The sequence below is a fragment of the Lachancea thermotolerans genome, assembly GCF_000142805.1.
Source record: "Lachancea thermotolerans CBS 6340 chromosome B complete sequence".
Lineage (NCBI taxonomy): Eukaryota > Fungi > Ascomycota > Saccharomycetes > Saccharomycetales > Saccharomycetaceae > Lachancea > Lachancea thermotolerans.
Window position 1 is genome coordinate 775109 of NC_013078.1, and position 15118 is coordinate 790226.

General features: G+C 47.2%; 10 protein-coding genes across 10 annotated transcripts; 6 read left to right on the forward strand and 4 right to left on the reverse strand.

The window, feature by feature from the left end:
* Positions 1-190: 190 nt before the first annotated feature.
* On the reverse strand, positions 191-1723 carry ADE4 (amidophosphoribosyltransferase; the record flags this gene model as incomplete). The annotated part of the gene is made up of 1 exon (XM_002552152.1): positions 191-1723. One exon carries the CDS (start codon positions 1721-1723, stop codon positions 191-193), a length of 1533 nt encoding a protein of 510 aa, XP_002552198.1.
* A 450-nt stretch (positions 1724-2173) lies between these two features.
* On the reverse strand, positions 2174-4258 carry ATM1 (ATP-binding cassette Fe/S cluster precursor transporter ATM1; the record flags this gene model as incomplete). The annotated part of the gene is made up of 1 exon (XM_002552153.1): positions 2174-4258. One exon carries the CDS (start codon positions 4256-4258, stop codon positions 2174-2176), a length of 2085 nt encoding a protein of 694 aa, XP_002552199.1.
* A 252-nt stretch (positions 4259-4510) lies between these two features.
* On the reverse strand, positions 4511-5212 carry PRE5 (proteasome core particle subunit alpha 6; the record flags this gene model as incomplete). The annotated part of the gene is made up of 1 exon (XM_002552154.1): positions 4511-5212. One exon carries the CDS (start codon positions 5210-5212, stop codon positions 4511-4513), a length of 702 nt encoding a protein of 233 aa, XP_002552200.1.
* A 594-nt stretch (positions 5213-5806) lies between these two features.
* TGL3 (bifunctional triglyceride lipase/lysophosphatidylethanolamine acyltransferase) lies at positions 5807-7549 on the forward strand (the record flags this gene model as incomplete). Its single annotated transcript, XM_002552155.1, has 1 exon — positions 5807-7549. The coding sequence occupies one exon, from the start codon at positions 5807-5809 to the stop codon at positions 7547-7549; it is 1743 nt and encodes a 580-aa protein (XP_002552201.1).
* A 50-nt stretch (positions 7550-7599) lies between these two features.
* Positions 7600-8427, reverse strand: ELP6 (Elongator subunit ELP6; the record flags this gene model as incomplete). The annotated part of the gene is made up of 1 exon (XM_002552156.1): positions 7600-8427. The coding sequence occupies one exon, from the start codon at positions 8425-8427 to the stop codon at positions 7600-7602; it is 828 nt and encodes a 275-aa protein (XP_002552202.1).
* A 211-nt stretch (positions 8428-8638) lies between these two features.
* ZUO1 (zuotin) lies at positions 8639-9925 on the forward strand (the record flags this gene model as incomplete). Its single annotated transcript, XM_002552157.1, has 1 exon — positions 8639-9925. One exon carries the CDS (start codon positions 8639-8641, stop codon positions 9923-9925), a length of 1287 nt encoding a protein of 428 aa, XP_002552203.1.
* Positions 9926-10197: 272 nt separating this feature from the next.
* ERV29 lies at positions 10198-11115 on the forward strand (the record flags this gene model as incomplete). Its single annotated transcript, XM_002552158.1, has 1 exon — positions 10198-11115. One exon carries the CDS (start codon positions 10198-10200, stop codon positions 11113-11115), a length of 918 nt encoding a protein of 305 aa, XP_002552204.1.
* Positions 11116-11664: 549 nt separating this feature from the next.
* On the forward strand, positions 11665-12282 carry GLC8 (PP1-complex regulatory subunit GLC8; the record flags this gene model as incomplete). The annotated part of the gene is made up of 1 exon (XM_002552159.1): positions 11665-12282. The coding sequence occupies one exon, from the start codon at positions 11665-11667 to the stop codon at positions 12280-12282; it is 618 nt and encodes a 205-aa protein (XP_002552205.1).
* Positions 12283-12493: 211 nt separating this feature from the next.
* On the forward strand, positions 12494-13663 carry KLTH0B09636g (RNA methyltransferase; the record flags this gene model as incomplete). The annotated part of the gene is made up of 1 exon (XM_002552160.1): positions 12494-13663. One exon carries the CDS (start codon positions 12494-12496, stop codon positions 13661-13663), a length of 1170 nt encoding a protein of 389 aa, XP_002552206.1.
* A 244-nt stretch (positions 13664-13907) lies between these two features.
* On the forward strand, positions 13908-14831 carry BGL2 (glucan 1,3-beta-glucosidase; the record flags this gene model as incomplete). The annotated part of the gene is made up of 1 exon (XM_002552161.1): positions 13908-14831. One exon carries the CDS (start codon positions 13908-13910, stop codon positions 14829-14831), a length of 924 nt encoding a protein of 307 aa, XP_002552207.1.
* Between the last annotated feature and the right edge of the window lie 287 nt (positions 14832-15118).

The window sequence follows — 15118 nt, forward strand, 5'->3', positions numbered from 1 at the left end:
TTTTGCCCCCTTTATGGAGTTTCTCATGCTTAGAATTTTTCTTGAGCCTCTTAACCCGAAGTTTCTCTTGTACGAGAGGCATCTGTTTATTGGCTAACGTCAAGATGACAAAGTAAAGAGATAAAATCGCATGCACCATTTTTTTGTCTATATTATCTATTTGAAGTAGTATGAGCTGTATTTGAAACGCTCAGAAGTCCGCACTGTTATATAAGCCTATGTCTGAATCAGCTTTGGCAAAGTTTTGCTTAGCAGCGTTCAAAGCACGCACTTTTTCGAGCTCTTGGAGGTAGCCATCCTCAACTCCAGTGACGTAGTTTCCGGTGAAAACCCCCACCTCGAACTTTGAAATCTTGTCGGTCTTGCAGCAGTCGACTAGGTCTTCAAGAGATTGGTAGAAAACTCTATCGCACCCAAGCTCTTGGCTGACCTCTTCCGTAGATTTATCGAAAGCCACCAGTTGTTTCGTATCGGCTAAATCAATGCCATATATGTGGTTATAACGAATAGCTGGAGCAGCTGACGCAAAATACACTTTCGAAGCACCAGCCTCTTTAGCCATGCTGATGATTTCTTTTGAAGTGGTACCTCTGACAATGGAGTCATCGACAACCAAAACCCTCTTTCCTTTAAATTCGGAATCCATAGCGTTGAGCTTTCTTCTGACTGAAGAAACACGCTCCTTCTGGTTTGGCATAATAAAGGTTCTACCAACGTATCTGTTCTTCACGAACCCCTCACGATAAGGGATTTGTAGGGTGTTAGCGCACTGTAATGCGCAAGTACGTGCAGTGTCGGGCACGGACACTACAACATCAATATCATTGGGGTCAATCTCCTTTCTAATGCTTTCCGCCAGTTTGACACCCATAGCTAGTCTAGTGTGATAGACGGAAATCCCGTCGAGCACACTGTCAGGTCTAGCAAAATACACGTATTCAAAAAGGTCCGGCCTGTAGGAATTGATCGGCACAACCTGTTTGAACTCTGGTGCAGTGTTGCCGCAGTCTTTGGGAACAATAACAGCCTCGCCCGGAGCCAAGTCGCGGAAGTTGTTGAAGTTATGGGCTTTGAGCACAACACTTTCGGACGCTAGCATATAGTCTTTCGTTCCATCTGGTCTTGTTCTTTCGCCAAATAACAGTGGTCTGATCCCATTAGGATCTCTAAAGCCGATCATAGCGTATCCGGCAAGCATACCGACGCATGCGTAGCCGCCGCGGCACAAGCGGTAAACGCCTTCAAGAGCATGGAAAATATCATCATTGTTAACACGGTACTTGTTGTGCTTCTCAAGTTCTGCGGCAAGAATGTTCAGAAGAAGTTCGGAGTCACTATCAGTGTTAATGTGTCTGTGCACGTCTTCATCCATGTATCTTCTGAGAGAAAGCGTGTTAACAAGATTACCGTTGTGTCCCAAAAGGATACCGTAAGGACTGTTGACATAGAACGGCTGAGCCTCAGAGTTGGCACTAGACCCGGCAGTTGGGTAACGCAAGTGCGCAATACCCATGGAGCCAACCAAGTTAGCCATTCTTTGCTGAGTGAACACATCACGGGCCATACCATTACCTTTACATTGATACAGTCTTCCCCTCTGGCCACAGGTTGCAATACCAGCTGCATCCTGGCCTCTGTGTTGTAGAAACAAGCAACCGTCAAACAGCTCTGGAGCCACCGCGCTTGTTTGGTCTCCTAGTGCAATACCCAATACCCCACACATTATTTGTTAGCTATGCTTTTCAGATAGAAATTTAAAATATGAGCCAATTATCCAATCTAGGAATCTGGTTAAGGTTTCTAAGGGAAGTGGTATGCTTCTTGCTTCTTGAACTATGAGCAGAAGATTGCCAAATAATCTACTAGGTAGGATGGGAAGAGTTAGGCAGGCCCAGATCTCTTGATCTAGAGCGTCATAAATCGTAAAAAATTTTGTTCTATGATTTTCATTATTTAATGGGAATTTTAATTCATTTTTTCACCGAGTCCAAATTAACAAGGTAGTGACATTTATAACTTATTAATCATCGAGCGAGTCAAAACGATAGTAATTAAACCATCCTCCCTTTAAAAGTATAAAAGGCTTGGAACATATCCGCGGCTACTCCGTAAATGCCGCACCCGCAACATGGCTTTCTTGAGAGAGCACTTGCTCGTCTAGAAAATTACGTCCTCATTTATCTCCTTTTTCTTGTGTCTCTTCGCGCTGCAGTTCTTCATTAAGCACGTCCAGGTTTTCCTGCACGTTCCACAGCTCAGCGTAAAGTGAGCCTGGCTTGGCTAAAAGCTCTGCATGCTTACCCTCCTCTTTAACTTGGCCTTGTTGTATCACGATGATCTTGTCCGCATCTGCTATAGTTCTGAGGCGATGCGCGATGTAGACGCTGGTTTTAGATCCAGTTGGAAAGTTGTCCTTGATTGTACGCAACAGAGCCTGTTCCGTATGCGTATCTAGTGCGCTAGTAGCCTCATCGAAAAACATTATCGGCGCATCCTTGAGTAGCACTCGTGCGATAGCAAGGCGCTGCTTCTCTCCGCCACTGATCATTAGTCCTCTTTCACCAACTATAGTATCGCGTCCCTTGGGAAGTTGGTCTACCAATGATTCTAATTGTGCCTTTTCCACTGCTAAACGAATCTCTTCGTCAGAAGCTGATATTTTACCAAATCTGACGTTTTCCCATATTGAGTCGTTGAATAATGGCGTATCTTGAGGAACAACGCCGATTGCACGTCTAAGAGATTCGATGTCAAGTTCTCTCACATCCTTGCCATCTACCAAAATACGGCCTTCTTGTGGATCATAAAAGCGGAATACAAGCTTCAAAATCGTAGATTTCCCACTACCCGATGGCCCAACAATAGCTGTTTTCCAGCCAGCAGGCATTGTGAAGCTTGAATTCTTGAGAATCATTCTATCGGGATCATACCCAAACGAGACGTTCTCAAATACAATCTTAGAAGGTCTCTGGCTTGAAAGCATGAGAGGCTTCTCCTTATTCTGTATCTTAACTTTGTTTCGTTGAAGTTGGAATAGAGACTCCATATCTATTAGCGACTGCTTCAGCTCTCGGTAAACGCTCCCTAAGAAGTTCAATGGAACGGACAATTGGAACACTAGCTGGTTGATTAAAACTAAATCACCCACTGAGAGCGTGCCACTTATAACGCCTGTGCAACCCATGTACATCATAGCGGTTAGTGCAGACGTAAAAATGAAGTTCTGTCCTGCGTTCAAAAACGCCAGAGATTGTGCCACTTTAATCTGGGAGTCCCGGTACTGAGCTAAAGAGTTATGGTACTTGTTCGCCAGGAATTGTTCGTTGTTGAAGTACTTTACCGCCTCGAAGTTAATCAGTGAATCTACCGCCACCGTGGCTGCTTTATTGTCAGCCTTGTTGGCCGACTTTCTAAACTCTGTTCTCCATGCAGTTGTCTTGAAAGTGAAGATCGAATATAGAAGCATCGTGGTAAACGTCATAGCAGCGAATGAGGCGCCGAATTGGTACGTAAGAATACCGCAGACTGCTCCGATTTCGACTGTGATGGGTATAATATGAAAGACCATGGCGCTGAGGACATAAGAAATGCCTTTTGTGCCCCTGTCCATAGCTCTGGTCAAGCCACCGGTTTGTCGGCTTAAGTGCCATCCAAGATCCAGTTTCATTAAATGCTGGAAAGTCTGTAATGAAACTCTAGTTATGGCGCTTTGAGCGACTGATGCAAAAATAGCATTCCGCAATTCGCCAAACAGAACTGAGCCAAACCTTGCTGCACCATAGGATAAAATCATGGCTGTCACCGCGATTGGCAAAACAGCTGTTGGATCCGCCCACTCTATGTTCATTGAATCAACGATCTGCTTAAAGAAAAACGGAACTTGGACGTTGAGTACCTTTGAACCAACGAGAAGAGAAAGAGCGATTAAAACACGCGCTTTGACTTTGTTGTCGCCGTTCGGCCATATGTACTTGAAAAGGTCTTTTAAAATCTTGAGTTCCCCGATTGTGGGCGTCTTGGAAGCCTCATTAGCCTTTGGTTTGGCCGGCGCTGGACTGGATTTGACTGTATTCTCTTGAATTTTAGGGCTGTTCTTTGTAGAGTAAAGGCGCAAGCTGTTGATCGTGGGGATAGTAGAGGAAACGCGCGCAGTTGGAGATAGAGAAAAGGCTCTTGAACATAGACTTGTTCTTACAGGGAGCGGCTTCAAGCTCCGGAAAACCAAGCCGCCCAGTTTGATGCTATCGACCGGTCGCATCCAAATATTGGGCCTTTTCGGGTCCGAATTTGTGTTCTTCTACACTGGCGTTAGTCAGTTCAATTCCAAATCTCGCAAGGTGTGGTCGATGATGCATGTCATGTGATAGAAAGAAGGACGACTTTGTCAAGGTGCCAGTGAGACAGCAGGACAAAAATCGGATTGTCCACAGCAAGGATTTCGATGCGCTAGTTTAATGACTTAATCTACACTTTACATATCTCGTTATTGGGAGCCGGCTCGAAGTCAATTTTATAGATATGGCGACACTGCTTCGTCGTCCAAAATTGTGAAAGGTTTATCTTGGCCCACAACCGCTATAGAAAGGTTCTTGGTACTCAAAACCTCATCCTTCAAACACTGCCTGAGGGCTTCTACTGCAACGCGAATCAGATCGTCGGCGTCATCCAATTCCAAATAATCTTGAAGGGTTCTCTCCAAATACGTCTTCGCGCCTTGAGAACGCGCACCGATGGCAGAGCCGTAGAGTTCGAGAGTGTTTCCTGAAGGCTGGAACTCAAGCAAATGTGGGCCACTGTTGTCGTAGCCGGCAAGCAAGAGTCCCACACCATAGGGTCTTCCGCCGTACGATTGTGTATTCTTTTGGGCCTTGTCGCTGAGCAGGTTGCCTGCCTTCTCTAATGATAGCTTGCGGTTGTATACAAGACTCGAGTAGTTGCATTGCTGTCTTAGAAAGTTGCTGAGCACGCGTCCGTCTGGCGCCAACCCGGCAAGGGAAAGACCTAAGTGCTCATCGCACTTGATGATCTTCTTCTGGTAAGAGGAGAGTTCATCGGCATTACGCTTGAGCGCCACTAATACCGCAAACTTCTTGGACCGAACGCCCACTGTCACACTACCCTGCTTGATAGCCTCCAGTGCGTATTCAACCTGGAAAAGCCTTCCTGTGGGTGAAAAAGTCACAGTATCACCATCGTAGTTGTTTCTGAACATTCTGGTCTGTCTGAGTGAGTTTGGTTAAACTTCAAGCAGCCGAGCTAGGTCAATTGGCACTGGTATTCACGCTTCTAAATCATGAGAAGGTTTGCCACCCGTAACAGACTTTCCACTGTGCTATACAAGCTTCGTTAAAAGCGACTCTGAGTATATAGTAAGTCCGTTTAGCTGCCTCATTCAGCGCCTTTTGACCAAGTAAATGCGACCGAGTGCTGCTGCGCGCGCTTGATCGTGTTAGCTCTACTCATGACTTCTCCTTTTGGGGAGGGAAGGACAATGCACCCCAGTAGCCTTGTGTAATTTCGTAATCATCTCACATTGGGAATCCTCACATGGGAATTTAGGGCTTGTTTATAACGGCCTCCTGAAATAGCCTTCAGCATGGCAAGAGTGTTTGTTTTTTCTTCTGTGAAAGCGCTTGAGTTTCCTGTCGTTTGTTCTCGCGAAGTAATTGTCAAGTATATTACACAACTGAAAATGTCATCCCTAGAATAACCATTTTATGGAATAGCTAGCATCTGAAGAGGCATTTACAGAGCTCACTACCACTAACACTTCGCAAAGGTTTGGCTGAAGGCTCTGAGACCTGGCATGTTCAAGCTCTACATCCTTTCCTTCTTTTATTTATTCCTCAATCACATTCCACCGTTCGTGTGGGCGCTTGGCCATGTTGTAAGCGATATTTTCCAGTTCTGGATGCGGAGGCTGATGAACTACTTGCGGCCAAGGTCTAGAAATCTTTACCATGGTGCGATATCTGACTTGGAGCAGTGTGACAACTTCTCCGACTGGTATCAGAAAGCTGCGATTGTGGACGAGATTACTGGCGCGGACTTGTGGCGGCGCAACTTCTACTCACAGCGCTATGATGTCAACTCTGTTCTTGAGCAGTACGCAGTTCTGGACGAGGCCCTTGACGAGAATGATGCACACACCATCGTGCACCGCTTCAGTACGACAGGGCCATCCATGCTTCGCAATTTTGCGGGCATTGTTGACAAGCGTCTCTTTACAAAGTCTCTAATAGGCACAAAATTGCTGATTGAGCAGTACTTAGACAAAGTGTTGGAGTGCCTGCAGTTTTTGTGCCAGACCCCGGGCGTTGCCAGAACTTCGTTTTTCCAAAGGTGTAAGCTCTCCCTGGGAACTACCGCCTTCATCCTGCAAGGTGGCTCTCTGTTTGGACTATTTCACTTGGGGGTGATAAGGGGGCTATTGGAACAAAAGCTACTGCCGAATATCATAAGCGGCAGCTCTATGGGCGCTTGTATTGGAAGTTTATGCAGCGTGCTCACAAACGAAGAGCTTTCTGTTTTGCTATCCGGTGATAATTTACTGAATGCTATCAAAAGCGACCTAGATCTCCTCAAGCAGTGCGGTTACGGAAACATTGATCAAGATCTGAACCTTGGGTCCTTGCTCCAAAACGTAGTGCATCGTGGTTACTCCAAAGATGTTTTCCTGTTCATTAATTTTGTGAACAAAGTCATTATCAAAGACCTCACGTTTGAAGAAGCGTTCCAAAGGACTGGCAAGATACTAAATATCATTGTTCACCCAACAGACCAAAACAGATGTCCATCTTTGCTTAACTACGTTACAACACCAAATGTGCTAATTGCATGCGCAATTGACTGCAGCTTAGGCTCAGAGGTTGTTTCTAGTGGAACAAAGCTAATGTGCAAGAATCTTAAAAACGAAATTGTCGACTATATTCCGGATACTGGCAGTTCTCGTTTGGTGTTTCTCACCCCTCAGAATGCAAGCGAAACAGGCCTAATTGAGAGTCCTTATACTAGATTGACAGAGCTTTTCAATGTGAACAATTTTATCGTCTCGCTGGCACGTCCGTACCTCGCTCCGTTGGTCATGAACGACCTGAAACATGAAATCAAGACATCGAAATATTACTATTACAAACACTATCCCACTACAGATATGAGCAATTTCACACCGCTTCAACTCTCCAACATGAACGAAGTAGAGCCATTAGGCTTTAAGTTCAGATATCATCTGGAGAGAAAACTAAAACATATCGTGACAATGGAGCTTCGGCACCGCGTGGAAGTTATGGATAACCTGGGCATCTTGAGCCATTGGATCAAACGACTCGCCATCGATGAAAAGACGCCTCGGTCTGCTACAGAAATCACCATTGTGCCTAATCTTAAGAGCTTGTCACTCAGCAGGGTCATTGAGGGGCAACTTGACAACATTCCATACTGGATAAAGTGTGGGGAGCAAAGTTGCTGGCCAGTTTTAGCTCTCATAAAGACCCGTTGTGCGGTTGAATTTGGCTTAGACGAGATAATCAAGTCAAAAAAAAACACATGATTCATAGATCTCAAGGGGGATCATCCTCTTTTGTTTTCGCTTCACATCTTTTAACGATAAAATAACTTTGTGGTATCCTTTTGTGTAAGGAATAGGTACTCGTTTTCAACAACATGTACTGCAAGGTGAGACAGTGACGCGCCACCCCTCGTTATAGTCAATGTACCACTTACGTCACTTGCATGGCCCGTAGCCAAAGGCTTCAGCCCTAGCACAGCAGCGCTTTTGAAGAAACAACTATTGCAAAATCTTATCTGCTCTATCATATCTGAAGACAGTTTCTCATTGGAATCGGAAGGAACGTTCTCATAGGCTTCAGTGTAGCTCACGACCACCAGCAGGGGAAATTTTTTTATTAAGGGATTGATCAGTTCTAGGTGGAGCTGATCGCTAGTGATGTTGAGCAGATGCACAAGCAGCTCAGGCTGCTCCAGGATCAGCAATTCAGATGTCGCGCTCTCGTTAGACAGTTCTTCAAGCAACGAACTGAGCACTTTGCTGGCAGGCTTTCCATAGTTTTTTAGCACGAAGTCCGTCATATAGTCAATGATGTTGTAGCATTCAGCGTCGACCTTCAGCTTTTTCAGAGCCGATGTGAAGAAGCCACGATTGTGAATAAAAGAGGCCACTGTCGCGCATTTCGAATCAGTGATCTTTCTATTTGAAGCTCGATTCACTGCAGCTGCATGTGACTCATTGAGTGTAGCAGGAAAGCCAAGAACCTGTGTCTCCACCAGAGCGTTTATCAACCAGGAAGGAGACGTACCTAGCTTGTGGGTCACGAACAAGACGTGATGCAAGTCCTTACTAAAAAGTTCTCTGCTTAAAACAGAATGGTCGCTAAAAATTACTAGGTCTTGTTTTTGAGCCATCGACATATTTTGAGCGCAGTTCCACTGAAAGGTAATGCTAACGTTTGATGAGCTCTTTCAACTACCAATCTCTCAATGCGCAGGTTTCGTGAAGTTTAAACTGATGGTCACATGCTTTGTCAATGAAGCACTGTGATTGACATTGAAAATTTTAATTCCAAACTCATCGCGCTCAATAGTTGGAACAAGTTAAAGAGCAACCTCAGATACAGCAAAAATGATCTCCTTGCCACCTCTTACCTCTGATATTAATGTCAATGTCAACACTTCTGCTTCAAAGGCTGCGTCGGTCCGTCGTCCTGTCGAGCCAGTGGGTAGATTCTTCATGCACCACGCCCAGAGAACTTTGAGAAACCACACTTGGTCCGAGTTCGAAAAAATCCAGGCCAGTCAAAACGTACAGAGAGTTGACGAGTCTGTAGACCCAGATGAGGAATTGTTGGACGATGAGCTGGCCGACGAAAGCCTCTTGGAGCACGACCCTAGAGACTGGAAGACTGCAGACCTTTATGCGGCAATGGGTCTATCTAAGCTTCGTCACAAGGCCACCGACGCCCAGGTCATCAAGGCCCACAGAAAGCAAGTGCTGAAGCACCACCCAGACAAGAAGTCTGCGTCTGGCGGTTTGGAGCAAGATGGGTTCTTCAAGATCATCCAGAAGGCGTACGAAACCTTGACTGACCCTACCAAGAGAAAGCAGTACGACTCTTGTGATTACAACGCGGATGTTGAGCCACCTAAGAAGGGCAGCAAATACGACTTTTTCGAAGCCTGGGGTCCTGTTTTCGAGGCTGAGTCTCGTTTCTCCAAAAAGCAGCCTGTTGTCCTTTTGGGCGGCCCAGACGCGTCCAAGGCCGACGTCGAAAAGTTCTACAATTTCTGGCATAGATTTGACTCTTGGAGAACTTTCGAGTTCGCCGACGAGGAAGTTCCAGATGACTCCTCTAACAGAGACCACAAGCGTTACATTGAGAGAAAGAACAAGGCTGCCAGAGACAAAAAGAAGACCGCAGACAACGCCCGCCTTGCTAAGCTGGTAGAGAGGGCTAGCAACGAGGACCCACGTATCAAGCAGTTCAAGGAGGCCGAGAAGAAGGAGAAGGAGAAGAAAAAATGGGAAAGAGAGGCCGGCGCTAGAGCCGAGGCCGAAGCGAAGGCTAAGGCTGAGGCTGAGGCCAAGGCCAAGGCTGAGGCTGAGGCTGCTGCTGCTGCCGGCGCCAAGGTTGACAAGAAAAAGGCCAAGGAAGCTGCTAAAGCTGCCAAGAAGAAGAACAAGAGAGCCGTTCGTAACGCGCCCAAGGACGCTGATTACTTTGGCGACGCTGAGAAGGCCGCTGCCATTGACGAACAAACTGGCCTCATTGTCGACAGCGTCGACGACGAACAACTGGTTCAGCTCGCGGAGAAGGTCAAGGCTGACGCGAAAGCGGGTTTGGCTGAGTTTGCTAAGGTCTTGTCTGACTCTGGCAAATTGCCTGCTTCTCTGCTCTCTTACTTCCTTTAAATAGAATGATATAGACAGCGGCACACTAGGCTACAAGTGCGCTCAAGACGTTGCGCTAGTTAAGCGCCAAGAACCTCGTGGTCTTGATTTAACTTTGTTGAATGTTTGGGCTATTGTAGAATTTGGAAAATAAATCCAAAATTTTTTGGTCTAATTAGTGCCAGCTAAAACAATTTGTCAAGGTTGCCCCATTAGAACGCGTATAGGTTCTGTTAAAGGTCTAAGAATAGGAGTCAGATAAGGCGTGCTTTCAGCAGAGAATCAATTGCGATATGTCATTCAGAGGAAACTCTGGCTTCAGTGGTATACCCACAACCCACCAAGGGTACAAACAAAATCCATATACGGCATCGGCGGCGGGGAAATCGTCGTCGCTGAAGAAGACGGTGATGGACGAACTCGACAAGCTATCCAATAAGGTGGATGATTTGACTGATCATCCAGTGGTGCAAAAACTGAAACCTTACACTCCTGCAATTTCTAGGTTCTTTATTGTGGCCACGTTTTACGAGGACTCTTTTAGGATCATATCTCAGTGGAGCGACCAGGTTTTTTTCTTGTGGAACTACAGACACCTGCCATACTTCTTCGTGGTATTGTTCCTGCTTGCCGTGGTACTTTCCATGACGGTGGGTGCCACAATGCTTATTTTGCGTAAGCGTACGATTGTCGCCACTGGCGTGTTGTGCGCCTGCATCGTGTTGCAAGGCCTCGTGTATGGATTATACGGTGGGTCCTTTGTGCTGCGTAACGTTAGTGTGATTGGTGGTCTGCTCATTGCATTCAGCGACTCGATCGTGCAAAGCAAAACGACTTTTGGTATGCTACCTGAGCTCCACAACAAGGACGGCAAGACGAAGGGCTTTCTCTTGCTGATGGGACGTCTACTGCTGGTGGTGCTGTTCGTCACATTCACCTTTACCAAAAACTGGCTCACTGTCTTATTGGTGATCATCGGAACGATTTGCATTTCCGTGGGTTTCAAGACCAAGCTGGCATCCATTCTCTTGGGGCTGATTTTGGCCTTCTACAACATCACCGTCAACAACTATTGGTTCTACGATAGTGGTAAGAGGGATCTATTGAAATACGAATACTTTCAGAACCTCAGCATCATTGGAGGCCTCCTCCTAGTGGTCTCCACAGGCGCCGGCGAGTTATCAATCGACGAGAAAAAGAAGATATATTGAGCGGCGACTGCGGAGAGAAAACGCCGCGTTCGCAGACCGCGGAGAAGAGTGTTCGTTTCGATCATTGTAAGTAACAAATATCATATATCTTGGTGCATTGCACTAACGACAACGGAGACATTAATGCATATATGAGCCAGTCCGATTGGGGTCTCGCTTATAATGTAACCGATCAATGAATTTAGCCACTGTATAGGCGAGTTTTCAGTTCCCCGCGTCTCAACCTTATTCAAATATGTTTTGTTCAACATAATCATTAAATTAGCGCAAATGTGAAAAGTGACACTTTGTAACTCTGAAACAAAGCCTAGAGAGCTACTAAGAGGATTTGATGCTCGACCAGCGGCCCGGCCCGGTTTTCCCAGCCTGCTCTGCTTCTGCAAGCTATGCCTCAGCATTTCCGGGCCTCGACCTCGTCTTTTGCGATGTTCGGAAGGGGATTAATAAAGGGAAAACTTGAACGTGGTGGATCACCAAGTTACCCATAGCTCAAGAAGCTAGAACAAGCAGCGCTCACACAACCCCAGTACAGGTTCATAGAGTCTCAATATGGTTGGTATATTAAAGAATCCTTTGCCCGATCGAAACGGTGAGTCAGAAGAGCCCGAATCCATCTCCGAGTTCAGAAAGCAAGTTTACAAGAATACTCAGCTAAATGCAAAGCTTACTTCTAAAGCCCAAAACAACGGGAAAAGTACAAGTAAGGCGAATGCTGCGTCGCCGAAGAGGCCCGTGGTTCCTAGGGATACGCTCAGTTTGAAGCATCAGCACGATACGCTATCACAGGCCGAAGAGGAAAAGCTAAAATGGAATCAGCAAAACCTGGCTGAGAACGACATAGCCAAGCTAGAATACAAGGATATCAACATTGACGAGCCTAAAACTCCATACCAGGGTGCCGTCGACCCTACTGGCGAGTACTACCGCGACGACGACGACGAGCTTGAGAGCTTGTCGCTCGGCGAGCCAGTCGTGGAAATGCCTCAATCGGACAGCGATAATTCTAGTAGCAGTGGACCAAGTGATGCGGAGCCATCCGCAGAAGAGTCCGCAGAAGCTAAGCACAGGCGGTTCGAGGAGCTGCGCAAAAAGCACTACAATGTCAAGGAAGCGCTGAAAGCACAGCGCCAGAACCTGGACGACGAGGAACTCGAAGATGAAGATTAGTAAACCAGCTTCGCGGCTTTTCCCCAGCCTTTGTCACCTTCATGCAGATCAAAAGACAGAAGGCCAGACATGTGTAGTAGCTCGTTATAACTGTATACGGAAATGGCAAATTTTGAAGACTTTTCAAGCATGCGATGAGCTAAAGAAATCGCCTGCGAGGATTAAACGCCTAACTCGCTGTACAGTCGAGAGAACAATCTAGACGACAACGATGGCTCCAAAGCGCGAAGGGGGCGTAGTGGGCAAAGGCCATAATGAAACCGCAAAGAAAAGTAAGCTTTCGAAGCCTGCAAAGTACACAGAGAACAATAAGAAAGCCGCGAACTTTACTACTAAAGCGCCTAAGAAGAAGCTGAAAAAGACAATCAAGATATGTTCCAAGACAATCAACTACTCATTGTGCATTCCAGTGAGTGTGATAGATAACTGCAAGAACCTCGAACAAGCGACACACGTGGTGTACCAAATAGCTAAGAGCGCTGTGTTGTTCAACGTGGGAGAAATCGTGGTGCTTGATTTGGGCCGCGCGGAAGATGTTCCAAAGGAGTCTCGCCACCGCTTTCAGATGTCCCCAGTACTACTGGTGGCGTCGCTGCTGCAATACTTCGTGACTCCGCCGTATCTTGTGAAATCAGTGTTCAAGAAAGAATACCAGGAGTGCTTCAAAGTCGCAGCTAAACTGCCGCGCATAACAGCACTGCCATTCATGCGCCATCTCCACGAGGACAACGGTAGATACCGGGAAGGCCTTGCTGTTCGTATGCAACGGCCGGCGCAGGGCGCGAGGCCAGCAAAGAAGAAGGCGTACGACCAGACCAAGTACGTCAACGTGGGCAAAGACAGTGCGTTGGAGCTGCGCGGCCAGCTGGTGCCGGCCAACGTACGTGTTACGGTCGACCTAATTGATTGCAAGGTCGTCTCACCCGCCGAAGCTTACGGCGATTTCGTCGGCGCGCAAGCCTCATACGGCTTCCATGTGCGCGTCGCCAAGACCTTTGCAGACATTTTCACACAGAGCCCTGCCCCGAATGGCTACACCCAAACTGTATGGGTCAACAGTGGTGATTTCTACTTTGACCCCACAACAAAGAAGAGTCTAAAGCTGGAGACCAAGATACCGCGGATTGGCAAAATTCTGAAACCCACCCCCGAAGAAGTTGCTAGCGGTGAAGCAGAGAACCCTGCGCACCTGCTTGTCGTGCTTGGCAAGTGGGATCATCTCAAAAAGAGTTTCGCGCGTTCCCGGGAAATGTTTGCGGGGTGCGAAGGCGCTCACCAGTTCTTCGACGGACAACTAGAACTCCCTGGATCTGCGCCAGAGGCCAACATCGGCATCCACGACAGCTGCATGATCGCGATGACCATGCTCGCCAGCTTGTAGGCCCCTTCACGTGAATCCGTTAGTAAACGTGATCTTCACGTGCCGAATCTAAATATAAACACATCCACGTGATCAGTCCCCTTCTTCCTGTTTCCAGGCTCTCATGTTGCACGGGCTTCGGGAAAAATTTTGAAGAGATATTTTTATAGCAGTATAAAAATATATTTGTAGATCTAAAACTCATTCGAGCTTGTTGACAAAACCAAGAAGCTTTTGAATCGGTTCACGTCACAGATCGTAAGCCATGAAGTTTTCTACAATTGCATCGCTAGCTGCTGTTGGTGTGTCGTATGCGTCCGCCGTTGGTGACCTTGGGTTTAACCTAGGTGTCAAGAACAACGACGGCACATGCAAGAGCACCGAGGACTACGCCAAAGACCTAGATATTTTGAAGGGCTACACGAGTACTGTCAAGGTCTACGCTGCTTCTGACTGTAACACCCTACAGAACTTGGGACCTGCTGCCGAGTCCGCTGGATTCAGTGTCTTCGTGGGCGTGTGGCCTAACGACGACGCTCACTTCTCCGCGGAGAAGCAGGCCTTGCAGTCTTACTTGCCTAACATCAAGACCTCCACCGTCAAGGGTATCCTTGTTGGTTCTGAGGCCCTTTACCGTGAAGACCTGACCGCGTCGGAGCTTGCCAGCAAGATTAGCGAGGTCAAGTCGCTGGTCGCCGACATCAAGGACTCCGATGGTAACTCGTACTCTGGCACTCTCGTCGGTACAGTCGACTCCTGGAACGTGCTGGTCGACGGTGGCAACGCCGACGTCATCAAGGCCTCTGACATGGTCATGGCCAACGCGTTCTCGTACTGGCAGGGCCAGACCATGGACAACGCTTCCTACTCTTTCTTCGACGATATCATGCAAGCTATGCAAACCATCCAGACTGTCAAGGGTACTGACATTCCATTCTGGGTTGGTGAGACCGGCTGGCCAACTGACGGTACCAACTTCGAATCCTCTTACCCTGGCACCGATAACGCCGCTCAATTCTGGCAAGAGGGTATTTGTGCCATCAGAGCCTGGGGCGTCAACGTTCTGGTCTTCGAGGCTTTCGACGAAGACTGGAAGCCAAACACCTCTGGTACTTCTGACGTTGAGAAGCACTGGGGTGTGTGGACTTCCGGCGATGAGCTGAAGTACTCGTTGGACTGTAAGTTTTGATTAACCTTCCGCTAGTCCCAACTCCCCCGATACCCGCAAGACATGCTTTTTCATGACTAAAACATATACAACATAACAGCTCGCGAGAGGCATTGCCGGGTCCCATTTTCCTTGCATGGAACCCTACGCCAGCTTCCATAAATTAAATAGTGTCTGAAATACGTCCGGTTGCTACCTTCAATGCTGAAGTGTCCCTCCTTGGGGGCCTGGCAGTGCGCGCGCTTGAAGTGACACCATCTGTTCACACAATTTTTAAAGGGCCATAGCCACCACATCTTGTATTCGGA